Below are 26,329 nucleotides of genomic sequence, written 5' to 3'. Positions count from 1 at the left end.
AGGACAGATAAATCAAGTGCAGATTAGGATATGAGACAATTGATTAGAACTCTCAGGCTACCATGGGGGTGCAGACTGATTGAATCACTTTGAAAAACTGTTTAGCTTTTTTTTTATGTTCTTTTTAAAAATTTTTTTAATTTTATTTTTTATCCAGCAGGTTCTTATTGTTTAGCATTTTCTAATGCAGCTATACTCACAAATTATCTGACCCAGCAATTCCTGTCCTAGGTATATACCCAAAAGAAATGCTTACAGATTTGCATCAATGGCCATGTATAATTAGTTCATATCCATGTTATTTGTGTAAACCAAATTCTGGAGACCCAAATGTGCAGGAGATAAACAAATCGATATGCTCATAATGGAATACTAAACAGCAATGACTATAAATTAGTGACTGCTTACAATAATGTGAATGAATCTCACAGACGTTGACTGAAAAGACCTAGATGCGAAAGTAGCATGATTCCATCACATGAAATTCTAAAACAGGCAATACTAATCTATGACCTTAAAAGTCAATGGGCTTCCCTGGTGGTGCAGTGGTTGAGAGTTCACCTGCCGATGCAGGGGACACGGGTTCGTGTCCCGGTCCGGGAAGATCCCATCTGCCGCAGAGCAGCTAGGCACGTGAGCTATGGCCGCTGAGCCTGCGCATCCGGGGCCTGTGCTCTGCAACGGCAGAGGCCACAACAGTGAGAGGCCCGCGTACCAGAAAAAAAAAAAAAGTCAAGCAGTTGTTAACCTCAGAGGAGAAGGAGAGAAGTGTGGTTGGGAGGGGGCAGAGAGGGACTTCTAAAGTGTTGGTAATATTCTAGTCTTTGACCTGGGTGGGGGTTAAAGAGGTTTTCTCACTTTGTGATAAACCTTTGTTCACTTTGGGATAATTCATTGTGCTGTATATTTATGATTTATGCATTTTTAATTTTATTGAGATATAATTGACATTTGACACTGTATAAGTTTAAGGTTTACAGCATAATGATTTGACTTACATACACTGTGAAATGATTACCACAGTAAGTTTAGTTAACATCCACCATCTCATATAGATACAAAAGAAAAAATTTTTTTTCCTTGTAATGAGAATTCTTAGGATTTACTCTCTTAACTTTCTTACATATCATACAGCAGTGTTAACTGTTAGTCATCATGTTGTACGTTATATCCCCAGTATATATTTATCTTATAACTGGAAGTTTGTACATTTTGACCCCCTTTATCCAATTGTCCCCTCCCCCTACACCCCACTTCTGGGAAACAAATCTGCTCTCTTTTTCTATGAGTTTAGGTTTTTGTTTGTTTTTTAGATTCTACATATAAGTGAGATATTCACTATTTGTCTTTCTCTGTCCATGTATTTCACTTAGCATAATGTCCTCAAAGTCCATCTATGCTGTTAAAAATGGCAGGATTTCCTTTTTATGGCTGAATAATATTCCATTGTATATATATGCACCACAACTTTTTTATCCATTCACCCATTAGTGGTCATTTAGGTTGTTTCCATGTTTTGGCTACTGTAAATAATGCTGCTAATGAACATGGGGGTGCAGATATCTCTTCAACATAGTGTTTTTATTTCCTTTGGTTACATTCCCAGAAGTGAAATTCCTAAGTCATATGGTAGTTCTATTCTTATTTTTTATTTTTTTATTTTATTTTATTTTTTTTTTGCGGTATGCGGGCCTCTCACTGTTGTGGCCTCTCCCGTTGTGGAGCACAGGCTCCGGACGCGCAGGCTCAGTGGCCATGGCTCACGGGCCCAGCTGCTCCGCGGCATGTGGGATCTTCCCGGACCGGGGCACAAACCCATGTCCCCTGCATCGGCAGGCGGACTCTCAACCACTGCGCCACCAGGGAAGCCCAATAGTTCTATTTTTAATGTTTTGAGGAACTTCCATACTGTTTTCCATAGTGGTTGTACCAGTCTACAATCCCACCAACAGTGCACAGGTGTTCCTTTTTCTCCACATCCTCACCAGCATCTGTTATATCTTGTTTTTGGGGGGATGATAGCCATTCTAACAGATGTGAGCTAATATTTCATTGTGGTTTTGATTTGCATTTCCTAATAATAAGTGATGTTGAGCATATTTTCATATGCTTGTTTGCCATTTGTATCTTCTTTGGAAAAATGTCTATTCAGTTCCTTTCCCCCTTAAATTTTTTTTTTTTGCTATTATTGCATGAGTTCATTATACACTTTGGATATTAACCCCTTATTAGATATATGGTTTGCAAATATTTTTACCCTTTCCATTGGTTGTCTTTTCATTTTGTTGATCATTTCTTTTGCTATGCAGAAGCTTTTTAGTTTGATGTGGTCCCACTTGTTTATTTTTGATTTTGTTGCTTTTGCTTTGTGTCATATCCAAAAACCATTGCCAAGACCCATGTCAAGGAGCTTTGTTCCTATGTTTTCTTCTAGGAGTTTTATGGTTTTTATATGTAAGTCTTTAATCCATTTGAGTTAATTTTTGTGAGGAGTGTAAGATAGGGGTCTAATTTCACTTTTACATGTGAATATCCAAATTTCCTAGCACCACTATTCAAAAAGACTTTTTCTCCATTGAGAAATTTTGGCTCCCTTGTCAAATACTTGACCATATATGCAGGGGTTATTTTTGGGACCTGGATTCTGCTCCATTGTTCTATGTGTCTGTTTTTATGTGTCAGTACCATACTGCCCTGATTACTATAGCTTTATAATATAGCTTGAAATCAGGAAGTATGATGCCTCCTGCTTTCTTCTCTCTCAGGATTGCTTTGACTCTTTGGGGTCCTTGTGGTTCCATCTAAATGTTTGGATTTTTGTTCTACTTCTGTAAAAAAATGCCATTTCAATCTTGATAGGGATTGCATTGAATCTCTAGAAGGCTTTCGGTAGTGTTCATATTTTAACAATATTAACTCTTCCAATCCAGGAACACAGGATACATTTCCATTTCTTTGTGTCTTCTTCAATTTCTTTCATCAGTGTTTTATAATTTCAGAGTAGAGATCTTTCATCTCCTTGGTTAAGTTTATTACTAAGTATTTTATTGTTTTTGATGCTATTGTAAATGGGACCATTTTCTTTATTTCTTTTTCAGATAATTCATTGTTAGTGTATAGAAATGCTACTGTTTTTGAATGTTAATTTTGTATACTGCAACTTTACTGAATTTGTTGAATAGACCTAAAGTTTTTTGGTGGCATCTTTAGGACTTTTTTATATATAAAATCATGTCGTCTGCAAATAGGGACGATTTTACTTCTTCCTTTCCAATTCTGATGCCTTTTATTTTTCTTGCCTGATTGCTCTGGCTAGGACTTCCAGTACTATGTTGACTAGGAGTGTTGAATAGGAGTGGTGAGAGTGAACTCTTGTCTTGTTCTTGATCTTGCAGGATAAACTTTCAACCCTTTCACTAATGACTATGTTAGCTGTGGGCTTGTCATATATGACTTTTATTATGTTGAGGTACATTCCTTAATACATAAAATGTTAAGTTTTTTAAATCATGAATGGATGTTGAATTTTTCAAATGCTTTTTCTGTGTCATTGAGATGATATTTTTTCATTCATTCTATTAATGTGATGTATCAGACTGACTTATTTGCATATGTTAAATCATCCTTGCATCAACGAGATAAAAATCCCAGGGATTTTGGTGAATGATCATGGTGAATGATCCTTTTTGTGTGTTGCTAAATTCAGTTTGCTAATATTCTATTGAGAAATTTTGCATCTATATTCATCAGGGATATTGGCCTCTGGTTTTCTTTTCTGGTAGTGTCCTTTTCTGACTTTGGTATTAGGGTAATGCTGGCCTCATAAAATGAGTTTGGGAGTGTTCCTTCCTCTTTGATTTTTTGGAAGCATTTGAGAAGGATTGCCATTAATTCTTCTTTCAATGTTTTGTATAATTCTCCAGTGATGCTATCAGGTCCTGGTCTTTTTGTGTTGGAAAACTTTTGATTACTGTTTCAGTCTCCTTATTAATAATTGGTCTGTGCAGATTTCCTATTTCTTCTGAATTCAGTTAGGCAGTTTGTATGTTTCTATTTTTTCCATTTCAGCAGTGGGCCAGGATATGACTCAACTTTCTGGGATGGAGGTAGACCAGGCTCCAGGGCTGCTAAGTCTCTTTGTTTGAGGACCCAAATCAGGCAGACCTGCACCCCACTGAGTTCCCTGGTTAGACTGTGCCACCAACTTGATTCTGCAGATGTGCCAAGCTGCTGGCTGGGACTACACCTGCATGCTGCAGGTTGGAACTCAGTCTGCCACATTCTGAGTGTTGGTTACTGCAAGCCCTTCCCCTCTTCTCTGTCAGATTCCTGGTGGTCAAGCCCCACAGACTTCCTTGCAATTCCCATGGGGTGAGACTGGAATGTGGGCTCCCAAGAAGTGAACCACAATACTGGGGGAGCTAGATGTCCACACTGGGCTCTTTTCCAAATGGGATAACCAGAGGTTCAAGGGAGACCTCTTGGCATGGTGTTGTGCCAGGCTGGGGGGACGGGCAGTGCAGTCACCATGTAGCCACTCCTCTTACCTTTTTTTTTTTTTTTTAATTTATTTATTTAATTTATTTATTTTTGGCTGCATTGGGTCTTTGCTGTGCTTGGGCTTTCTCTAGTTGTGGCAAGCGGGGGCTTCTCTTGGTTGTGGTGCACAGGCTTCTTATCATGGTGGCTTCTCTTGTTGCAGAGCACAGGCTCTAGGCACATGGGCTTCAGTAGTTGTGGCACTCGGGTTCAGTAGTTGTGGCTCACGGGCTCTAGAGCACAGGCACAGCAGTTGTGGCACACGGGCTTAGCTGCACCGCGGCATGTGGGATCTTCCCGGACCAGGGCTCGAACCCGTGTCCCCTGCATTGGCAGGCGGATTCTTAACCACTGTGCCACCAGTGAAGTCCCTCCTCTTACCTCTTTAATGTGGTCTCTCTTGGTTTCTGTGGTGCAAGGGGGTGTTTCACCCTCACTCCTGCATTCCAGGATTTTCTCAGTGCATGAATAGTTATTAGCTGTGCTTCTGTTGCCATCTTGGTGAAGACAATCTGCATTTTTTTTGTATGTATAACATCAATAATTAGCTGAAACTTAAAAGGGTATTTTTTTCTGGACACGTGATGTTTATTATATCTACACTCATACCACTGTTGACCCAAACAAGACACACATTCAAGCCTGAAGTTGCTGGGGGAGTAACTTTGCCCAGAGTGAAGCCGAAGTAATGATGGGGAGGAAGAATTGTGTACAAATATTGCTGAAAGAGTACTTTTTATTATATAAATTTTCTGAAGACTGCACCTTTTCGCCTTGGTTACCTTATAATAACATATAAGTTACCCTTAGATATAGTTAAATTATTTCCAGTTGTAAAGGAAAAGAAGTGTTGAAAATACCATACTATACGTTAATGCATTTGCAGCTGATTTACATAAGAAATGGTAATTTTTAAATTTCTACCACGAATATACCTGTTTTTTTAAAAAACAAAGTTATTTATTTTATTTTATTTTTGGCTGCATTGGGTCTTCATTGCTGTGTGCAGGCTTTCTCTAGTTGCGGCAAAAGGGGGCTACTCTTCATTTTGGTGCATGGGCTTCTCATTGCTGTGGCCTCTCTTGTTGCAGAGCACGGGCTCTAGGTGCACCGGCTTCAGTAGTTGTGGCATGCGGGCTCAGTAGTTGTGGCTTGCGGGCTCTAGAGTGCAGGGTCAGTAGTTGTGACACACGGGCTTAGTTGTTCCACCGGCATGTGGGATCTTCCCGGACCAGAGCATGAACCTGTGTCCCCTGCATTGGTAGGTGGATTCTTAACCACTGTGCCACCAGGGAAGTCCCGAATATACCTGTTTTAAAAGTTCTACCCAGAAGAACAAATAAGAGGCTTCAAATGAAAATCCTTTGAGCAGTGCCTCTCATACTCTGGTGTTCATCAGAATAACCTGATAGGATTGCTAAAACACTGCTGGGCTCCACCCCAGAGTTTGTGATTCAGTAGGTTTGGGATGGGACTCAAGAATTTGCACTTTTAACAAGTTTCCAGGTGATGTTCCTGCTGCTGCTGAACCAGGCAACCACACTTACAGTGTCAGATTAGCCCCCACGATCTGCCTTTTTACTTTGGACATTTTCTATTTGTTAGTTTCTCTTGAGTTTGATAAAATGAAGCAAAACCATGTACTACTCTTAACAAAATTTTATTCTAAAAATAGATCTCAGTAACAATGAAATGCCAAAAGTTGGTCATTGTAATAAAAAGAAAAAAAGTAACAGAAATTTGCTTTACATTTTTTTTCCTGAAAAATACAAAATTATCACTGTAATATACTGCCAGCTCTCATTATCTGTATTTGAATTATTCATTCTATGGATTATCCAAGGAAATTTTAAAATCATAGGTTGAATTCTACCTAATATTTAGACATACATCTGAATTGCTTTTATCTTCAAGTAAATACATTATCAAAGAATGCAAATAAAACTGAACATTTGCTGAAGTAAACATAATAAGGAAGATAAATTTATGCTTAGGAAATGTGCTCCAAAGGGAAATACTGGTTTATATAGCTGTTTCCCTCAATTCTGCAGATAACCAAAAAACAAAAACAAAACAACAAACCAAAAACCCCCAACACCTGATTGCATTGAAGTACGGATATTTGAAAGTAACAAATTATACAACTTATATACAGAAAAAAGACATAACTAAAATATTTCGAACCTAAAGCACAGGAAACTTTAAAGGCAAATAATGACATTTAGTACTTAAAAAGTGGTTTTATATTTTTCAAAGTGCTAAGAAACAAGCATTCAAGAAAAGTTCAGTCCTGTCTACAAAGTTCTGACTGACTTAAAGTACTGAAATATCAAGAATGCAGGAGACAAATCAAATTTAGAAAGCCCCCATTACTATAAAACGTATCTTTAGTATATTTTGCAAAGAAATGAAGCAGTGTTTAAAAGACCAGTTATGGTTAAGTTAGTAACAGACAACTTATCAGCCCCCATCTCTTTTTTCAAACTAATGCAAACACATGTGTTTCATAATATTTCTTCCACATTCCATGTGTCACATCCATCCATCCTGTCATATCCATATTCTGGATAATTTTTATTATTCATTTTCATCACATCAATTGGCCATAATGCACAGTGAGTAGAAATGATCCTTTTATATCAGAATTCTTGATTCTCTGCAAACCAAAAGCTGATCACAAAAGTTACATTTAATTCCTATTAAATGTAGGTACATATTTTTTAGGACTTCTTAGCTCATTTTTGGACTGTCAGACATTGGTGTGATTTACTGCGACCATCTAAGGTAGAAGAAACAATATCTTAGTACACAGTATGACTAAATACCTCTTTTGTCAAAACTTGACCCTGAGTTTTGAGTGCTGGAATATAAACTGTAAAGCTGAAAACACTCCAAAATATGCTGGCTGATAATGGTGTCCCTCAATATTGCGTGCTTCCTCTCCATTAACGTGGTATATCTGAACGTGCCTCCCCCTGTCAGCACGGGAGGAAGAGGACCCAAATAAGGAAGCAGGAACTTTTCTGTCTTAAATACTCTGCAGGAATTTATTCCAAAGTACATTGGTGTCTTAGTATAAAAATGCAGTTTCCCCAAATCTTTGAGTAACATTGACAGTGCACGAAAATGCGGCATTCTCATCCTATAGGTTTAGTAGCCCCACAATCCCTGGCCTGATAAACAGCATTCATCTATCGTTTGGACTAAAGAGAGTTCTAAATGTTGCTTTGGAAATGATATAAGAGTCTTTTTTTTTTAAGGCTAGGTGTGTTTACATTACGTTAACCATTTCTAGATATTGAAAGCAGTTCTACATCTGTTAAAAATATTCACTAAATATAAAATTAACAGCTGAACATGAAGTAAAGCAATTTCCAGTGGTGACAGTATTCTCACAGTAGCAAACAATCTAACTTATTATTTAACACTAATAACTAAGTCTTTAAAACATTATTATGTTAAACATTGCAATTTACTGAAATTACAGAGGAAAGAAAAGGCAATTACATCAACTGCCATTGAAAGCGCCAAAGAAGTTATTAAAAATACAGGCTCTCCAATGGCTCTCTAACAGGGATAAGCCCACATATTGTTTCTAGTTTTATTTGACTTTTTTTTTTTGGTGGGGGAGGGCATGCATTTTGTTTCTAAACCAAATAACTAAGCTTTAAACATATGAAATATGGATGCTTTCTGAAGAGACACTTTAACTAAAATTATGCTTAAGACTTGGCTTATTCATATAATTTCTGCTATGTGGCAGTGGTAATTAGGATATATCCAGCTCTTAACAGCACTGAGGTTCTTTGTGTGACCAACAAAGACATCAAAATCCTGAGTGCTGAGACAAGCTCCTTATTTGTATGAACACATGGCATCATACCCTTCACTGATGATGTTTTCCAATTACTGGCCCTATGTGACCAATGACACACAAAAAAGGGACAAGACTTGTCTTACTATATATTTTCTAACCATTGCATTAACTGTATGCTACATATGTTCATTAAAAAACCCAAATCAAACACTTTTTACCTTTAGCAATCATGAGGAATCTTTACATATTTATATAATACATTGTATATTATATTCATGGCCTGTTTATGCTATTTTCAAGAAGAGAATACTGTTCTAAAGTAATAATAAATCAAAATTAATTGATAGGGTTGTATCAATCTTCTTTCCATTGATCCTTGGAGTCCCTTAAATGATGGCATCATGTTCATCGCTGTAATGTATCAAAAGTTAAAGTTACTTTGTTTTGTATTTGTATCAAACTACTTATAGTTCATAATTTTAAGTAATAAATAAATTTCAGAATCAAAACTGTCATTGCTTTGTGTAAAGTTTCTTAAGAAAAAGTACCTGGTATACTGTATTGGTTAAGGATTCAAGCAGTGTATTCAGGTTGCGAAATGGACCTATGCTCAAATCTCTGCAGTGCCTGTGTGACTTTTCATCATTTAGCTATTATAACCCTCTTTAAAAAAGAAAACAACCAAAACAGCGATCATTTCTTGAGCATCTTCTATGTGCCAGGTGTTATGCTACAGACTTTACATCCATATCTCATTTAATCATCACAGTACCCCTAAGCAGAGAGAGGGCACTTAAAAAAAAAAAAAAAATGTATATATATAATGTTATTTATTTATTTAATCAATCAATTCCATTTCGCAGAAGATCAGAAGCTAAGCAAGCATGTGAACTCTCGTCTTGACCACTGTACACTGTACAACATCATTTATATAAACGTGGGTAGGCACCCTGCTAGTCAACAGTAGAACCAGAATCAAAATTAAGTCTGTCTGCCCCAAACCCCATCTCTTACCACTTCACTCCACTGTCTCTCCATGCAACTCTAAGAAACACAGGAGTTAACACTATAATCAGTGTTTTAATCAGTGTTATTATCCAATAAATGAAAACTAGAAATGCTAATAATTACTAGATATAGAAGGTCTCAGGTTCCTTAATGGGACAAATATTAAGTCCTTACTTATGGAATGTCATTATTTATAACTTCAAAGGAACTACTGGCTTTAAAATGCACTCTTTAAAAAATGTAGCACTAAGAAAAACATGGCCTATTAAACTACAACACAATGCTTTCTCATCCCATAGACTGTAAGATACATCCATTTCAGAGGTGTTAAAATGTGGAAATACACAAAAACAAAAATGTGTACTTAGACTCAACTAAATATGGTGTTTTCACCATCTACTGGTTCTGACATGAATAAGACTCCTGTTAGAGTCACACTGCCTTCCTTACATGCCACACAGCTCTGTCCTTACAGTTATGGGGATTCTGGACTCTGATGTCCTCCACAGGGCATGCAGCATTATGTGGTCATGTATACATGAGGAAAAAGTCCATAAAGCTAAAATTATATACTTTGTAGTTAAGGCACTTTAAAATGAAAACAACACATTTAAATTTAATTCCTTCAATATTTTATAGCCTCAACTATATCAATAAACATTGATATTATAAAAAAGGAGTTGCATTAAATTTACTATAATCAAAATGTGCCTTCTGTTTAACTGGTGAAATTTACCAAGAAAACAGATGATAAGTATTTCTAGAAACACAGTGGTTTTAAAAAATATTTCAAATTTTAAAGCATTTTTAGAGTCAACTCTGTTTAGTCAGTTTCCTTCATGTATTTTTTTCTTTTACGGGTTGATCTAAAAGAGAAAAGAATGAATGTTTCTGAATGTGCTTTTAATCTGACAAAACACCACCTTGATGCGCTTTTAAAGTAAGTTCGATATGTTGGATACTGTATGTGGAAGGTAACTTCTAATTTAAATATACTTTTTTTAAAGTCTGGTTTTCTTAGTTCAATGAAAAATTTGAGACATATTTTCATACTATATTCTCCTCCTAAAAATTCATAATGTACATCAACATATCAAAGGCTTACAGTATTCTTATAGTAAAGTAACGTATTCTATTTTACTTTGCTCAGTTAGTAGTTCCCAAGTGTTTCTGACATGGAAACTCTGTGTGAGACACATATGCATATGACAACTTAAACAAATCTTGGATAATGGTCATCTATTCTATGGTATTTATTTTATATATACATTAACAATCAAAAGAATGGATTTGCTCTTGTACATATAAGGCTCAAAAGAAAAAACCGAAAGGACTTTGTTGGAATAACAAAAATTGGGAGATGATACCTCCAAAAACCATCAGATCTTTAGAATGACATAGTTTGTTGTTGAGGACTTGTTGATAAAGCTCACCTGAAAAGACAGTTTTGCTACAGATGAACTGATAATGTATATTATACTAACAACTCAGTATCAGGGAAAATGAGGCTGTCAGAAGAATTTCTTTATTTTCTTTGTCACAGAAAGCAAAAATCACGTTTTTATCAAGGATGTTATTTTAGTATGTCTTGTGTTTGTCAGTAACACTAGGTCAACAGCCTCAGGAGACCTGATAATGGTATTTCTTGCAATTAGAGGTATAAGCAAGTGAAAAGGACTGGCTAAACTTGGGTCTCTGGTAAAAAAAAAAAAAAAAAGTATGACACTAATAAAATACAATCATTTTTATAGGTATATCCATTTGCATTTGCAAATAATTATAATCACAAGCTTGCACATAAACAATTTGCTTTGGGCATAGAGGATTAATGGGAATATAACTCATAAATCTATAAATTATTAATCCCTGAGATGAACACTCGCTCTACTCTGATATTTTGTCATGAGATTTAAATACAGAATTAATAATAATAAAAAAGTCCTGGCCAATCAAAACTTACATGGTTCTATACCGAATGCCTCTTCTTGAATAATACATTTTGCATCCAATGTAAAGAAAAGATAAAACTCCCAGTGTTAATACAATACCACCAACAAAGCTGCCAGTATCAAATTTTGATCCTTTATTTTCCTTAGAAATAATAGTTGCTGTGACTAGAAGAAAACAAAAGGAAACAAAAATTAAGGCTTTAGTGCTTTTTAAACATATTGTAATAAGCTAAAACATTCTGAATTTCTATGTAAGAATGCTGATCTGGGGACAAGGGGGAATCGTAAGCACATCAAGGTGCCCTCCAGATGATTTTGTGTCTAGTGACTGGTTCTAGTTTTCTTCACTTGATCCAACACATCCCTTAAATCCCCAGTGCCTACAACCCCAAGATCTTAAGGTGAGACTGGGCTTGGATGGTCTACCAAAACCTTAGAGGCAGCAAGATTTGGTTAATTCTTTTATGAATTTTCTTAAGAGTTCATGCCTTAAACAAAACAGGTCTGGGTAACAGCTGAAATCTTGAAACTGGATCCAATTTGAGTAAATGTTTCTAATTGAAATTTCTCCTTTTGAATAAATTGGGAATTTTAACTTTTAATTTTATGGAGTCAAGAGCCCCTGAGACATTAAAAGTTGATTTCAATACATAAATTGTAGTAATAAAAAAAATAAACTATTTGGAATAGAAGTATATAAAAACACACAAAAGAAACCATGAAGTCTGCTATTTGTTCTGATAAATGTAATCACTAGCTTTTAAACAGAACTTCAACTTTGGATAACTTAAAAGAGAATCTTAAGGTTTTTGAATTCATGGTTTCACAGGCATTATATTTTAAACAAATGCAAAAAAATAAAGAGTGCTGAGACTAATACTACATATGTGACTATATATAATGCCATTAAAAAATATTTTTATGGCACAAGTAAATTAAAACCAAAGTTCTCCGTGATTTAGGTTTAGAAATCATGGAGACTGAGCCTGCCTAATTCCTTTCTAGAATGAGGTTCAAAGAGTTAAAGGTATGACAAGTTTTCAAACCATGCAAAATAAAATCCCATGTTAGGATAAATTATTTATTTACGGATGGATCTCATACAGTCATGATTTGGCATGGTTAAGTTGGAAGCTAATTTTTTTAAAGGGACAAGATAGTTACTAAGTCAACTGACTCTTCCTGATCTCTACAACTAATTCATTTAGGAAATGAGAAATAATTGTCTAAATTTCTACATTTTTACAGAATGGAATGATGTAAATGTGGCATTTTAACAACAATTTTTTCAGCACAGGAAAAATAGGTCCATTTTTATACATACTTGTTACTGATGAAGAAACAGACGTCACTGAACTATTGTGAGTTGTGGTCATTGTGGATGTTGATATCTGGGATATATTTTGTGAAACACTTGTGATTTTGAGTGTAGACCTTAAGGTGGTGGAAGTCATATTTGTTGAGACCTCTGGTGTTATCATTTTAGATGTTGCTATGGGTTTTGAGGTGGTGGCTGTCCCGTTATTTGAGACTGAAGCAACTAGAATTGTTGATGGTTTTGCTATGGTTTTCAAGGTAGTGGCGGTCCCGTTATTTGAGACTGAGGCAGCTGCAGTTGATGATGGTTTTGCTATGGGTTTTGAGGTGGTAGCTGTCATCTTTGAGACTGGGGAAACTGGAGTTTCTGATGGTTTCACATTGAAGTTGGAAGATTCACCTGTATGGCTGAAAAGTACCTGTGGGGCTGCAAGAATATGAAGAAACATTAAAGCCAGAGCTATGACGTAGATAATTAACTCCCACTTCACTGACTTTCGCGGTCATACATAAAGAAAAAGGTCTAACAAACACAGCATCGTGAAAGATACTTAGCTTATTAATACTTTGCACTACACAGCAAGAAGCCATAAAACGTATAGTAAAATATTCAACAGGAACCAAGCCTGGACTTACGTAAAGTAAGAAATTTTTGTGAACGTATGGGAAAAAAAGAAACAACCCAGAAGACTGAGTTCTTTCGATACAGGGACAGTGTCTTAACCATCTGTGTCTGAATATTCCATGCTTCATGTCACAAATATTAGTTGAATGGATTATGAAACCAATGGATATAAAAAGGGTTTTTAAAGTTTTAAGGTTTCTCTGCCACATTCTTCCAAAAAGCTTTGAGGACAAACAGTAGCTGCATGCTTCTAACCCCCCAGTAGGATGTGAGCATGACCAAGATACTCTTCCTAAGAGTAAAACCAGTTCCCATGGTGCATTAGGAAGTGAAACAACATCACAGAACGTGGCTAGTTGGAAATCTCACACTGGTGATAATTTTCTGTCACTGGGAAGGTATTTCTAAAATTATTTCTGAAACCTTTAAAAATGCAAAAGCCGGGCTTCCCTGGTGGTGCAGTGGTTGAGAGTCCGCCTGCCGATGCAGGGGACACGGGTTCGTGCCCCGGTCCGGGAAGATCCCACATGCCGCGGAGCGGCTGTACCCGTGAGCCATGGCCGCTGAGCCTGCGCATCCGGAGCCTGTTGCTCGGCAACGGCAGAGGCCACAACAGTGAGAGGCCCGCGCACCGCAAAAAAAAAAAAAGCAAAAGCCAATTTTGTAAAGGAGAACCATTGGTGTTAATTTAAAATAAACAATTGGAAATAAATAAATAAGCACTATGACCAAAAATAAATACTAAATATCTATATATGTACAAAATGCCCTATGACCAAAAGCAAACCTTTCCGTCTTAACAATATTCTTTCATACTCTATCTTCATTGTAACATCACAACCTAACTGATGTTTACAACTAAAGATACTTTAGTTATTAAAATTTAGTATATACTATTTAAGGAATGAAAAATCTCTTTGCCCTATTAATAGGATGTAATTTATTTCTGTGTTTGTTTCCTAGTCTCAAAGTTTACTTGCAGGTTTAGTGGTTTGTTATGTTGCCTATATACTCCCATTTTACTCTTTATGGCCAAGAACTAAAGTGGAAAGAATTACCCACCAGGCTTGCCTTCTCCTTTTCCCCAGTGACAGCAGCACAGGGCCTTCAGGTTCTCTGTACCACTGCTGCTGTCACATACCAAAAGTGATTACTTCATGCATTATCACCCTTTCACAATTATTCTGGACTTTTTCTTTTCTTTTCTTTTCTTTTTTTTTGCGGTATGCGGGCCTCTTACTGTTGTGGCCTCTCCCGTGCAGAGCACAGGCTCCGGACGCGCAGGCTCAGCAGCCATGGCTCACGGGCCCAGCTGCTCCGCGGCATGTGGGATCTTCCCGGACCGGGGCACGAACCCGCATCCCCTGCCTCGGCAGGCAGACTCTCAACCACTGTGCCACCAGGGAAGCCCCTATTCTGGACTTTTTATTCAAAGAATTCAAATATTTATTTTCAATTTTACAGGCTGGTTTTAATAGTGCTTATCTGCCCATCTGCTTTTACTCTTTAAATTCCTATCACATTTTGTGAACTTTGGGTCTTTACTGTGTGATCTCTTCCACTGAGCATTACCTAATTTTTTAAAAAAGACCAAAGGGGGCTTCCCTGGTGGCGCAGTGGTTGAGAATCCGCCTGCCGATGTGGGGGACACGGGTTCGTGCCCTGGACCAGGAAGATCCCACGTGCCCCGGAGCAGCTGGGCCCGTGAGCCATGCCCGCTGGGCCTGAGCGTCCTAAGCCTGTGCTCCTTAACGGAAGAGGCCACAGCAGTGAGAGGCCCGTGTACCACAAAAAAAAAAAAAAAAAAAAAAAACCAAAGGAATCAGTACTTTTGTTTATATAGGTGAATAAATCATAATTATTCAAGTAGAATGCTATGAACTTGGACTAATCTGTTATTATTCAATTCTGAATGCTCTATAAACATATAATTTAGCGTTGAAATAATCACCTATTATTTTAATGTAGAGAATGAATTCTATTATAATGAAATTAAATACAGCAAAGAACCATCATTTATATCATATCTTTAGAACAGAATGATCTTTGCAGAGCAAAACAATGAACACAATTCTGCTTTTGGATTCCACACACACACACAGCCTACTCTCTTCTCCCTGCCATAATAAGATATTCTTCAGAGATACTGTATGAAGTAACATGGGCAAAAACAGGGAGCTGTAACAGGTTAGTTCTTCACTAAGAAAATCCAAATGTGTTACAGAAACCACTAAGCAGCTAAAATTTTCTATAAATTGACAAAACAGGCCAATAATTTTTATGTTAAGGTGTATTTCATGATGTTTAAATGTGATAACTGCAATGCAAGGATGCTCTCTTCAAGGTCAGAACTCACATTCCATGACTCAACCCCCTTGCCTGTAATATAAGTAAACGGTCATTTGTGCTCCTCTGCAAATGAGACCATCCCACCATGGACGTCTGGGTGTCTTCCTTCTCCCTTAACTGTTCAGCTACTGAGCAGTGCCCTGCAGAGTGTGGCTCAGTGAGTACCTGCAGAGACGTCAGAAGAACAGAGCATCCATGCAGGGCTTGGAAAGGGTTTAGCCCTATCTGACTTTGCTGTTTTAGCCAGTCTCCCCCTGCCTCTGAGAAGCAGAAGTTGTAACGGCGTGGAGGGTGGGTGACATGAGTGAAGGTGGTCAAAAGGTACAAACTTCTAGTTATAAAATAAATAAGTCATGGGGAGGTAATGTACAGCCCATGATGACTACAGTTAATAATACTATATTGTATATTTGAAAGTTTTGAAGAGAATCTTGAAAGTTCTCATCAGAAGAAATAAAATTTTATAACTAAATATGATGAAATAGGTGTTGTATGTTATATACATTATTATAGATTATGATAGATGTTACTTATTGTGATCATTTTGCAATACATAAATCATTATGTTGTACACCTAAAACTAATACAATGTTATACGTCAATTATATCTCAATCAAAAACAGTACAAAAACATCAAATCAAAACAAAACAAGTTATAAAGGCCCAAAGAGGGTACGTTACTGGAAAGTGTCAAGTGTGCTCTGTGTCCACCTCCACCTCTGCCCACGGAGGAAAAGAGGAGAACGCAGCCGCTCACCTCAAACTAAGCCGAGGGAATCACCCGAAGAGCAGGCCCAGTATCTCCTGGACCTGAAGCGACAAAGACTAAGATTTGACTCAAGCCTGAAAAGTAACTCTAAAGGCGAGAGGCTATGGCTGAGCTGTCTCTACCTGTCAGCAGAGTGTAAAAGGCTGCGCTGGGAGTAGACTCTTATTTCCACTGACAGCAAAGGTGCGTGTTTCCCAAGAACCAAACCAGGCCCCGTGAAACATAGCCAGCATGGGGCTGCCTTAAAAGATAGCCTCCCCAGAGAGTTCTGCGCAGAGGGATGAAGATAACCAGCAGAGAAGTGGAACACCAAAAGCTAGGGGCCAAGGGTGTGTAGTGAGAGGGTCAGCTGGAGGGGAGGCCCTACTGCATCAGGGGAGCTGAAGGGGGAAGCCCCAGCTGTAGGGTCTCCCCGGAATCTACCAAAGAGAACCACATCCGCCACCTAGGGGGCACCTTCGTCAGATGAAAACATCCCAGCTGGCTTTTCCCCTTAAGCCCCTTTAGGCCTGATCCTGGAAGGGTAAAAACCAGGAGAAGTGAGGGGGAGAAAGGCAGAGCAAGGAAGGAAGCCGACAGTGTCAAATTCCCCACTGTCGGTTCCAAACGCGAAGCAGGCCCAGGCTGGCAGAGGGAGAAATTCCAATCATTGTAGACTTTTATTTATTTTGGTATTATTCTGAAAAGGAGAGACACCTTACTAAATACAACTCATTCAATAAACTGGACCTACGTACTATGGATAACACCTCAGCTAACGTAAGTGGAGCTGCGGGAAGGGGTGTATGTGGCACACAGTTGTTAACACTTATTTAGTGTTATATGTCCCCCTAAAATTCATATGTTGAAGCCCTAACCCCCAGTAGTTTAGGATGTGACCTTTTTTGGAGACAGGGTCTTTACAGAGGATTATAATGAAGTTAAAATGAGGTTATGAAGATGAGCCTTAAATACCTGGTGTCCTTATAAAATGGGAAATTTGGAGGCAGACAGACATACGGGAGGAACACCATGTGAAGATGAAGGCACAGATCACGGTGATGCTTCCAACAGGCCAAGGAAAGCCAAAGATTGCCAGCAAAACACCAGAAACGAGGCGAAAGGCACAGGAAAGATCCTCTCTCAGGGGGCAGCAACCCTGTCGACAATCTGATGATACATCTCTGCTGTTTACACTACCTAGTTAGTGGTCGTTTGTGTGGCAGCCCTAGCAAACTAATGCACTCAGGACCACAGTTCTTTCACTGCTAACAAAACGTGTCTTCAGGCAGCTGAGACACAGCACTCGCCAGTGGCTGTGCTGAGCTTGTTCCTTTCACAGATCCTTGCAACTAATCACTGTGAGATGAATTAAGTCATTCGGTACTTGTCAAACTACTCTCAAAACTTCTTAAATGAAACCTAAGATCACCTATAGATTTCAGAGCTATAAGAATTTCTTGACCCTAGTTCTTGGTTTCAACTAACATAATCACAGGAAAACAAAGTGAAGGGCTGTAGGAAGAGCACCCATGCACCCTCCATCCCAGCAACTGCCATGTTCAGGCGCAAAAGGGACAAGACAGAGAAAGTACAAACGGGGATGAGTTGATGTTTTGTCACTGCTGAAAAAACATTCAAGACAGTCCAATCAGCACTCCGTTCCTGTTCTGTAATAAGAGAACTATCCCTGGAGCACAATTTTTCTATGACAGAATTCGCACTTCCATGTACTGAGCTCTTCTCTTTACCAAGTGCTAGTGATATTTTTCAGGCATGGTGGGAACGAGCTCAAGCTCTGGATCAGCTCAGCCACTTACTTGCTGGGTTACCTTAGACAAGTTACTTAACCTCTCTGAGATTCAGTCTCCTTCCTCATCTATAAAAAGGGATATCACAGGGGTTTGGGAGAAATAACTGACATAATTTGTATTGAGCACTTAGCACAGTGCCTCCTACGGAGGACCTGCTCAATGAATGGTTACTCTGTATCTCAGCATTTGTTTTACAGAATATACCTCTCCTACAGAGATGCACGACACAGTTCCCTTACAGGAGGCTGAGTAGTAGTCAGTCAGATCTACTTCCATGATTATCACCACTGCCATCTGAATAACAGCACATCGAAGAGGATGCTCTTAAAGGTATTTTCAGTTCATTGATATAAATATCCAAGAAGAAAAAAGTGATGTTCCAGGCCTTTTTCTATTAACACCAGCCGGCCACCTTCTTATTCCAGCAAGACCAAGGACACTATGAAGCAGCCTGTTTTTTCCTAGTACCAAGTAAAAGTACTCATCCTCTTCAAAGTCTGGATTTATTCCAAGTGTCTTTGTATAACTATGTTGTGTTGAAATAACTTTCTTTATTCCTATAACCTTAATTAAGCCCCAAACTATCTAAGTGCCATTTTTGTCCTTTAACCTAAATATTTCAAAGTTAAGAGTGACAATTTGTTTTCTTTGGGGTATCAGATACACACTTAAACCAGAGTTGAAAATTCACATTCATTTTTTTAAAAAATCTCAGTTATTTTAAAATGGGATAGTGGTAGTTTTTCATTTCCTATTATAGTTGTCAAAAATACAGAGCTATTTAAGACCATGGATCATAAATTTTTGGTGCCACAGAGTCATTTTGAGGGTTCTATGATTCTAAGTACAGTCTGCAGCTAGTACTAGTCTTGTGTGTGTCTCTTGGAATATTTTTAAACACTGAGAACCTTGAAAACCTCTTTCCCATAGATTTCCACGGATGGAGGTGGGGATGGTTTCGTGATGATTCAAGCACATTTCATTTATTATGCACTTTATTTTTATTACTATTACATTGTAATATATAATGAAATAATTATACAACTCACCATAATGCAGAATCTGTGGGAGCCCTGAGCTCATTTTCACTTGCCACTCACTGATAGGGCTTTTAAAATTTTTATTTATTTATTTATTTTTTGGCTGCATTGGGTCCTCATTGCTGTGCGTGGGCTTTCTCTAGTTGCGGCAAGCGGGCGCTACTTTTCGTTGTGGTGTGCGGGCTTCTCATTGTGGTAGCCTCTCTTTGTTGTGGAGCACGGGCTCTAGGTGCGCGGGCTTCAGTAGTTGTGGTGCATGGGCTCAGTTGCTCCATGGCATGTGGGAACTTCCCTGATCAGGGATCAAACTCATGTCCCCTGCATTGGCAGGCAGATTCTTAACCACTGTACCACCAGGGAAGTCTGCTGATAAGGTTTTGATATGAGTCTGCAAGCAAATGATTTATTATGATCTCTGTGCAGTCAAACTTCTCTGCTAATGATAATCTGTATCTGCAGCCACTCCCCAGCCAGATCATCAGGGATTAGAGTCTCATAAGGAGTGTGCAGCCTAGATCCCTCACGTGCACAGTTCACAGTAGGGTTCGAGCTCCTATGAGAATCGAATGCTGCCGCTGACCTGACAGGAGGCGGAGCTCAGGTGGTAATGCAAGCAATGGGGAGCGGCTGTAAATACAGATGAAGCTTCGGTCACTCGCCCGCCGCTCACCCCCTGCTGTGCGGCCCAGTTCCTAACAGGCCACAGACTGGTACTGGTCTGTGGCCTGGGGGTTGGGGACCCCTGCTATGGAGAATCTAAGTATCAGTGTAATCCCAGAAGTGCTCATTATTTAGAAAGCAAAGGGGCCTTTCCTCATTGTACATTATGAAAATTCTCCTTGAATTCAAATTACCTGAGGACCAAAAATCCACAGAACTGAAAAATATAGATTAGAAAAAAAATCTTAAAAAGTTATCTTTTAAAAAAATCAAGAAAAATCTAGATTTAAAACAATCTAAGAGAAAATTGGGCTTTAAAAAATATATCATCATAAAGAGCTGTCCATTTTCTGAAAATCAAATATATTTTCCTAAACTTCTAAATTCAAAAATTAAAATTCCAAAAAGGAAAAAAAACCTCTCTCTCTCTATATATATATATGAACACAGAAAAATAACAACTGCGATGTTTTAAATAAGTTATAGTACATCTGTAATAAATTCTGTTCCCACATTTTATTACACTATCATCACTCTACCTAAATCTTTTAATATAAACTCTGGCAGGAGCTGAAAGAGGCATTTTCAGTCAAGGCAATTATCTGCCTTACGGACAGTGAGAACTAACAATTGTGACACAGTCCAGGTTTGTTTAAGGAAATTCATTCCAAAGGGCGGTCCTGTGCATTCCCAGAGCTGTACAGAAAGCAGATGAGCAAGAGAGGGTCAGAAAAGAAACTTGGCTTTTCAAGGCAGTCAGAACCCAACTCAGCCAAGGCTGAGCTGGCCAGGGCTGTGTAGACAATATCCAGGCTTTGTTATGATATTGCCATAGGTCTTTCCCATTCTATTTCATTACCACAGACCCAGCCCACAATTTGTAACCCTAGCTAATTAAAAATAAATAAGGCAAGAATCACATTCACAAGGGCATCAGGCAAGCTGATATTATTTTTCCTCTGTTCCTGCTCCAAACCTTCCCAGCCTCTCATCCTGGCAATCTCCAAAGAATTCACTCTATCTGCTATTCTTCCCCAACACATTCCAGTCAGCCTGGCTTCCCACTCCTCCCAGCACTGAGTATTATTGGGCTGGCCAAAAATTCATTCAGGTTTTCCCCTAAGACGTCACAGAAAAACTGGAATGAACTTTTTGGCCAACCCAGTACCTACTCAGCGCCAAGAACAATGCTAGGAGGCTCTGCAGAAACAAGAAAGATGCAATCCTTCTCAGGTACTCCTTTATTTTTAACTTTATTATTTATCTCCTTATTTTACATTTTTCTGGACTCTTAATTGTATTATCTTACCTTTTAAATCGAACTAGTTGGTTATTAATTGCAAGACCTACATCTTGCATTTTCATTTTACTCTACGTAAGTGCCAGGCACAGTTTTGGAAGAACTCGATCACTTCTAGCATGTGCTCCACACTATGCAAGGAGGGAAGAGGCCAAAAGCGATCCCTTCGCCATGATGACAAGGCCACGGTCTCCTCTGCTGCCTAATCTTCTGCTACTCTTTTCCGCCCCAGCAGATTTACTCAGCTTTCCCTATGCGGTTGATTTACTTCTGTTGCTTTGTTATAGTACTTCCTCTGCCTGGGATGCTTCCCACCCATTCTTTACCCGGTGAAACCCTATTACTGCTCCTGGCCCAGTCCAGAAATTACACTGAAGTTATATTAAATGTACAAAACAGGCCACGTAAAAGACAAAGATTATCAACTGGATAGCAAAACTATGAACTGTTCATAAGCAATATATCTTAAAACTAAGATTCCAAAAAGCTGAAAAGTATCGAAAGTGAAGGTATAGGAAAGAAATATACTATACAATTACTAATCAGAGAAAAGGTGATGAGTGGTACTGGTTCACGATGATGACACGGGAAGATCCTAAACTCACCACTTCCCATAGACACACTGAATCTACAGCCAATTACACAACAATTTCCTCTGGGAAAAAAGACACCCCAAAACTGGCTGAGTGACTCCTACACATCGGGCAGATGAGAAAAAAACCAACACTGAGGCAGGAAGGAGAGGCTGACACAATCTCGCCATAAACTCTGCAACCCGCTCCTGCCCCCAACCTGCTGCAGTGACACACAATCAGAAGGGAACTCAAAACCCGTAGCTTCTCCCTGAGGAGTGAAAGGTTTGAACCCCACATCAGGTACCCGACTTTTAAGACCTGCACCTGAGAGGTGAGCCCTCTAAGCTTTGAAAACCAATGGGGCCATGTCCTTGAGACCCCCAAGGCCATAGCCAACTGAGAAATGGCTCTTAAAGGGCACTCATCTTCAGACTCACCCCACCCCAAGGACCAGCTCAGAGGCAGTCAATTGAGAGGCACCCAGACTTTATGTGAAAGAGGCTCATTTGCTAATCTTAAAGTTTGGTATGAGCAGAAGGAATCTAATCTAACACATGTCTAAGGAGCCTATGCCCATCTCTGGTGCCCCAATTTTTGTGGTTGCTGCCAGGGGAGACCTTTAGAATGACTGGCTCTGGTCAGTAGGGTATATGCTCATAAGTTCCATAGGACTGCAACCAACAGAGAAAGAGCTCTCAACCAGCTACCACTCCCCAGGGTACAGCAAGAGGCAACAGACCCAGGAGCTCAGCCTTTCTGTGAAAGAGGCCTATTATCTTATCAGCTAGGCCTGAGGGACAGGCTTCTAATTAAACACACATCTAAGGGCTGATCGCAATCCTTTCCAGAGACCTGGGGGGTGGGTGCTATCTTCATTTTCTCCCTCTGCCACACTCCAGAGCACCAGTGTATCCTGGAGTGGACTTGTATATGTGTCTGGTGCTCTGTTTTTTGTGGCTGCCCCTCCCCCCCCCCCACACACCGCCAGGGGATGCACTTGATTGCCTGGCTCTGGAGGCCAGGGGGGCTTGTGTTCCTAGGTCCCACGGGACTGTAACAAATGCAAAGGTAGTTCCTGGCTGGCTACCATCCCCAGAGAACTGTGCAGATAGCAGATCTTTCTGAGAGAGAGGCCTTCTTGCTTGTCCAGGAGCTTTGGCCTGAGGGGCAGGCTTAGGGTTTGGCACACTTTTAGAGGCCTACAAAGGCGCTCTCGGGAATGGAAGCCAGGGGACACCATCTTTGCCTCATTCCAGGTCTCTGGGATCTTCTGGAAAGGAGGCTGTCCATTTTTCTGAGGTACCAATTTTGTGATGCTGCCCAGGGGACACCTCCAGATCACCTGGCTCTAGCTGCCAGTGGGACTTATGTTTGTGGTCCCAGAGAACTGTATATATTTGCATACTTTGAAAGCTCTTACCTGAGGGTTTAGCTTCCAATCAGGTTTAGTCTAGGTGCTGACTGAGATCCTCTCCTACACTGACAGGTCTTGGCATACTCTCAGCTACTAGCATCCATTAAGAACAAAATAGACTACTTAACAATCAAAAAAGTTTGAGAGACAACCAAGAGCTAGGGCAGGATTGAACAATAAGGTTCATCTCCTGCATGGACTCACTCCTTCAAGTCTGGGCAAGGTGGCTCTTTCATCTAATGCATAGAAACCAATGCAGAGAATCAAGGAAAATGAAGAAACAGAGAAATATGTTCCACAGGAAAGAACAAGATAAAACATCAGAAAAAGACTTTAATAAAACAAAGATAAGTAATTTACCTGATAAAGAGTTCAAAATAACTGTCATAAAGATTCTCACTGAATTTGGGAGAAGAATGGATGAATAGAGTCAGAACTTCAACAAAGGGAAAATATAAGAAAGTATCAAAAGAAGTCACAGAGCTGAAGAATATAATAACTGAAAAATACACTAAAGGGGCTCAAGAGTAGACTAGATAAAGCAGGAGAAAGGATCAGTGAACTCAAGGACAGGACAGTGGAACTCTCCCTATCAAAGCAGCAAAAAGGAAACAGAGTGGAAAAAAAAGTGAAGATACTTTGAGGGACTTACAAGACAACATCAAGCAGACCAACATTTGCATTATAGGGGTCCCAGGAAAATAAGAGAGAAAGGGGCAGAAAATTTATTGAAAGAAAATAATGGCTGAAAAGTTCCCCAACCTGGGTAGGGACTGATATCCAGATCCAGGAAATCCAGAGAGTTCCAAATAAGATGAACCCAGAGAGACCCACACAAAGACACATTATAATTAATGTGTCAAAAGATAAAGACAAGGAGAAAATCTTAAAGGCAGCAAGAAAACCCCCCAACCTATTCCATATAAGGGAATCCTCATAAAACCAACAGATTTTTCAGCAGAAACTTTGCAGGCCAGAGGGAGTGGCACAATATATTCAAAGTGCTTAGAGGAAAAACTGTCAACCAAGAATACTCAATCTGGCAGTTATCATTCAGAATTGAAGGAGAGATCAAGAGTTTTTCCAGAAAAGCAAAAGCTAAAGGAGTTCACCACTAAACTGGCCTTATAAGAAATGTTAAAGGGACTTCTTTAAGCTGAAACAAGAAGGTGCTAATCAGTAATAGAGAACATATTAAAGAATAAGTATCAGCGATAAAGGTAAAATTCAGAATAATCTAATGTAAAGGTGGTAGATTGATCACTTATAGAGCTAGTATGGAGATTAAAACACAAAACTAATAAAAATAACTATAATTATAATAATTAGTTGAAGAATACACAGGATAAAAAGATGTAAATGTGACATCAAAAACATAAAACGTGGGGGTGGGGAGAGCAAAACTGTAGAGCTTTAGAACCTATTTATATTTGTTACCAGCTTAACACAGACTGTTATAAATAAGTTCTTATATGTAAGCTTCAAGGTAACCACAAAGAAAAAGACCTCTAGTAGATACACAAAACATAAAGGAATCTAAGCATACCACTAAAGTATGTCATCAAACCACAAAAGAAGACAACAAGAGAAGAAGAAAGGAATACAGGACCTGCAAAACAGCCAGAAAACAATTAACAAAATGGAAGTAAGTCCATACCTATCAACAATTACTTTAAATGTCAATGGTCTAAATTTTCCCATTGAAAGATACAGAGTGGATTAAAAAAACCCACCCATCTATATGTTGCCTACAGGAGACTCACTTCAGATACAAGGACACAGAGACTGAAAGAGAGGGGATAGAGAAATATATTCCCTGCAAACGGAAACAAAAAGAAAGCTGGGGTAGCTATACTTACATCAGACAAAATAAACTTTAAAACAAAGATATTAATAAGAGACAAAGAAGGGCATCACATAAAGGTGTTAAACAAATAAGAAAATATTTGTAAATATTTATGCACCCAACATAGGAGCACCTAAATATATAAAGCAAATATTAACAGACCTACAGGGAGAAAAAGACAGCAATACAGTAACAATGAGGGACTTTAATACCCCACTTACATCAATGGATAGATCAGACAGAAAATCAATAAGGAAACACTGGCCTTAAATGACATGTTAGAACATAGAGACAGATATATACAGAACATTTCATCCAAGAAGCAACAGAATGCACAATCTTCTCAAGTGCACATGGAGTATTCTCCAGGATAGATAATATATGAGGCCAGAAGACAAGTCTTAAGAAAGTTAAGAAGACTAAAATAATATCAAGCATCTTTTCCAACCACAATGGCAGGAAACTAGAATTCAATTACAAGAAGAAAACTGGAAAATGCACAAATATGTGGAAATTAAACAACATGCTACTGAACAAATGGGTCAAAGAAGAAATCAAAGAGGAAACAAAAAATACCTTAAGACTAATGAAAATGTAAATACAGCATACCAAAACTTATGGGATGCAGCAAAAGTAATTCTAACAGGGAAGTGCATAGCTATAAATGCTGACGTCAGGAAACAAGAAAAATCTCACATAAACAATGTAACTTTACACTAAAGAAACTAGAAAAAAAACAAATGAGACTCAAAGTTAGTAGAAGAATTAAAATAACAAAGGTCAGAGTAGAAAAATGAAATAGAGACTAAAATGACAATAGAAAACATCAATGAAATCAAGAGCTGCCATTTTGAGAAGATAAACAACAAATGGACAAACTTTCAGCTAAAGTCAGAATTGAAAGAGGTGACATCAAAACAGATACCACAGAAATACAAAGAATTTTCAGACACTACTATGAACAATTATATGCCAAAAAATTGGACAACCTAGGAGAAATAGATAAATTCTTAGAAACATAAAACCTTCCAAGACTGAATCATGAAGAAACAGAAAATCTGAACAGACCAATAGGGAGGTTGAATCAGTAATCAAAACCTCCTAAAGATAGCCTCATCCACCAGAAGGCAGACAGCAGAATCAAGAATAACTACATTCCTGCAGCCTGTGGAAAAAAAAAAAAACACATTCACAGAAAGATAGACAAGATGAAAAGGCAGAGGGTTATGTACCAGATGAAGAAACAAGATAAAACCGCAGAAAAACAACTAAATGAAGTGGAGATAGGCAAACTTCCAGAAAAAGAATTGAAAATAATGATAGTGAAA

At 38.6% G+C, this 26,329-nt stretch overlaps 1 protein-coding gene across 1 annotated transcript in view; it reads right to left on the bottom strand.

Annotated features, from left to right (window-relative positions):
- Positions 1 to 6,180: 6,180 nt before the first annotated feature.
- Positions 6,181 to 26,329, bottom strand: part of TMEM123 (transmembrane protein 123) — an 80,111-nt gene continuing 59,962 nt past the window's right edge. The window contains exons 3-5 of the mRNA XM_032640682.1: positions 12,638 to 13,057; positions 11,325 to 11,478; positions 6,181 to 8,767 (exon numbers count right to left, since the gene is read on the bottom strand). Of these exons, the coding sequence (XP_032496573.1) occupies positions 8,743 to 8,767; positions 11,325 to 11,478; positions 12,638 to 13,057 (599 nt within the window). The 3' untranslated portion in view covers positions 6,181 to 8,742. The remainder of the gene's footprint in view (positions 8,768 to 11,324; positions 11,479 to 12,637; positions 13,058 to 26,329) is intronic.

The sequence above is a fragment of the Phocoena sinus genome, chromosome 8 (assembly GCF_008692025.1).
Source record: "Phocoena sinus isolate mPhoSin1 chromosome 8, mPhoSin1.pri, whole genome shotgun sequence".
Taxonomy (NCBI): Eukaryota; Metazoa; Chordata; class Mammalia; order Artiodactyla; family Phocoenidae; genus Phocoena; species Phocoena sinus.
Note: the sequence above shows the minus strand (reverse complement) of the source record. Positions and strands in the feature narration are given on the sequence as shown.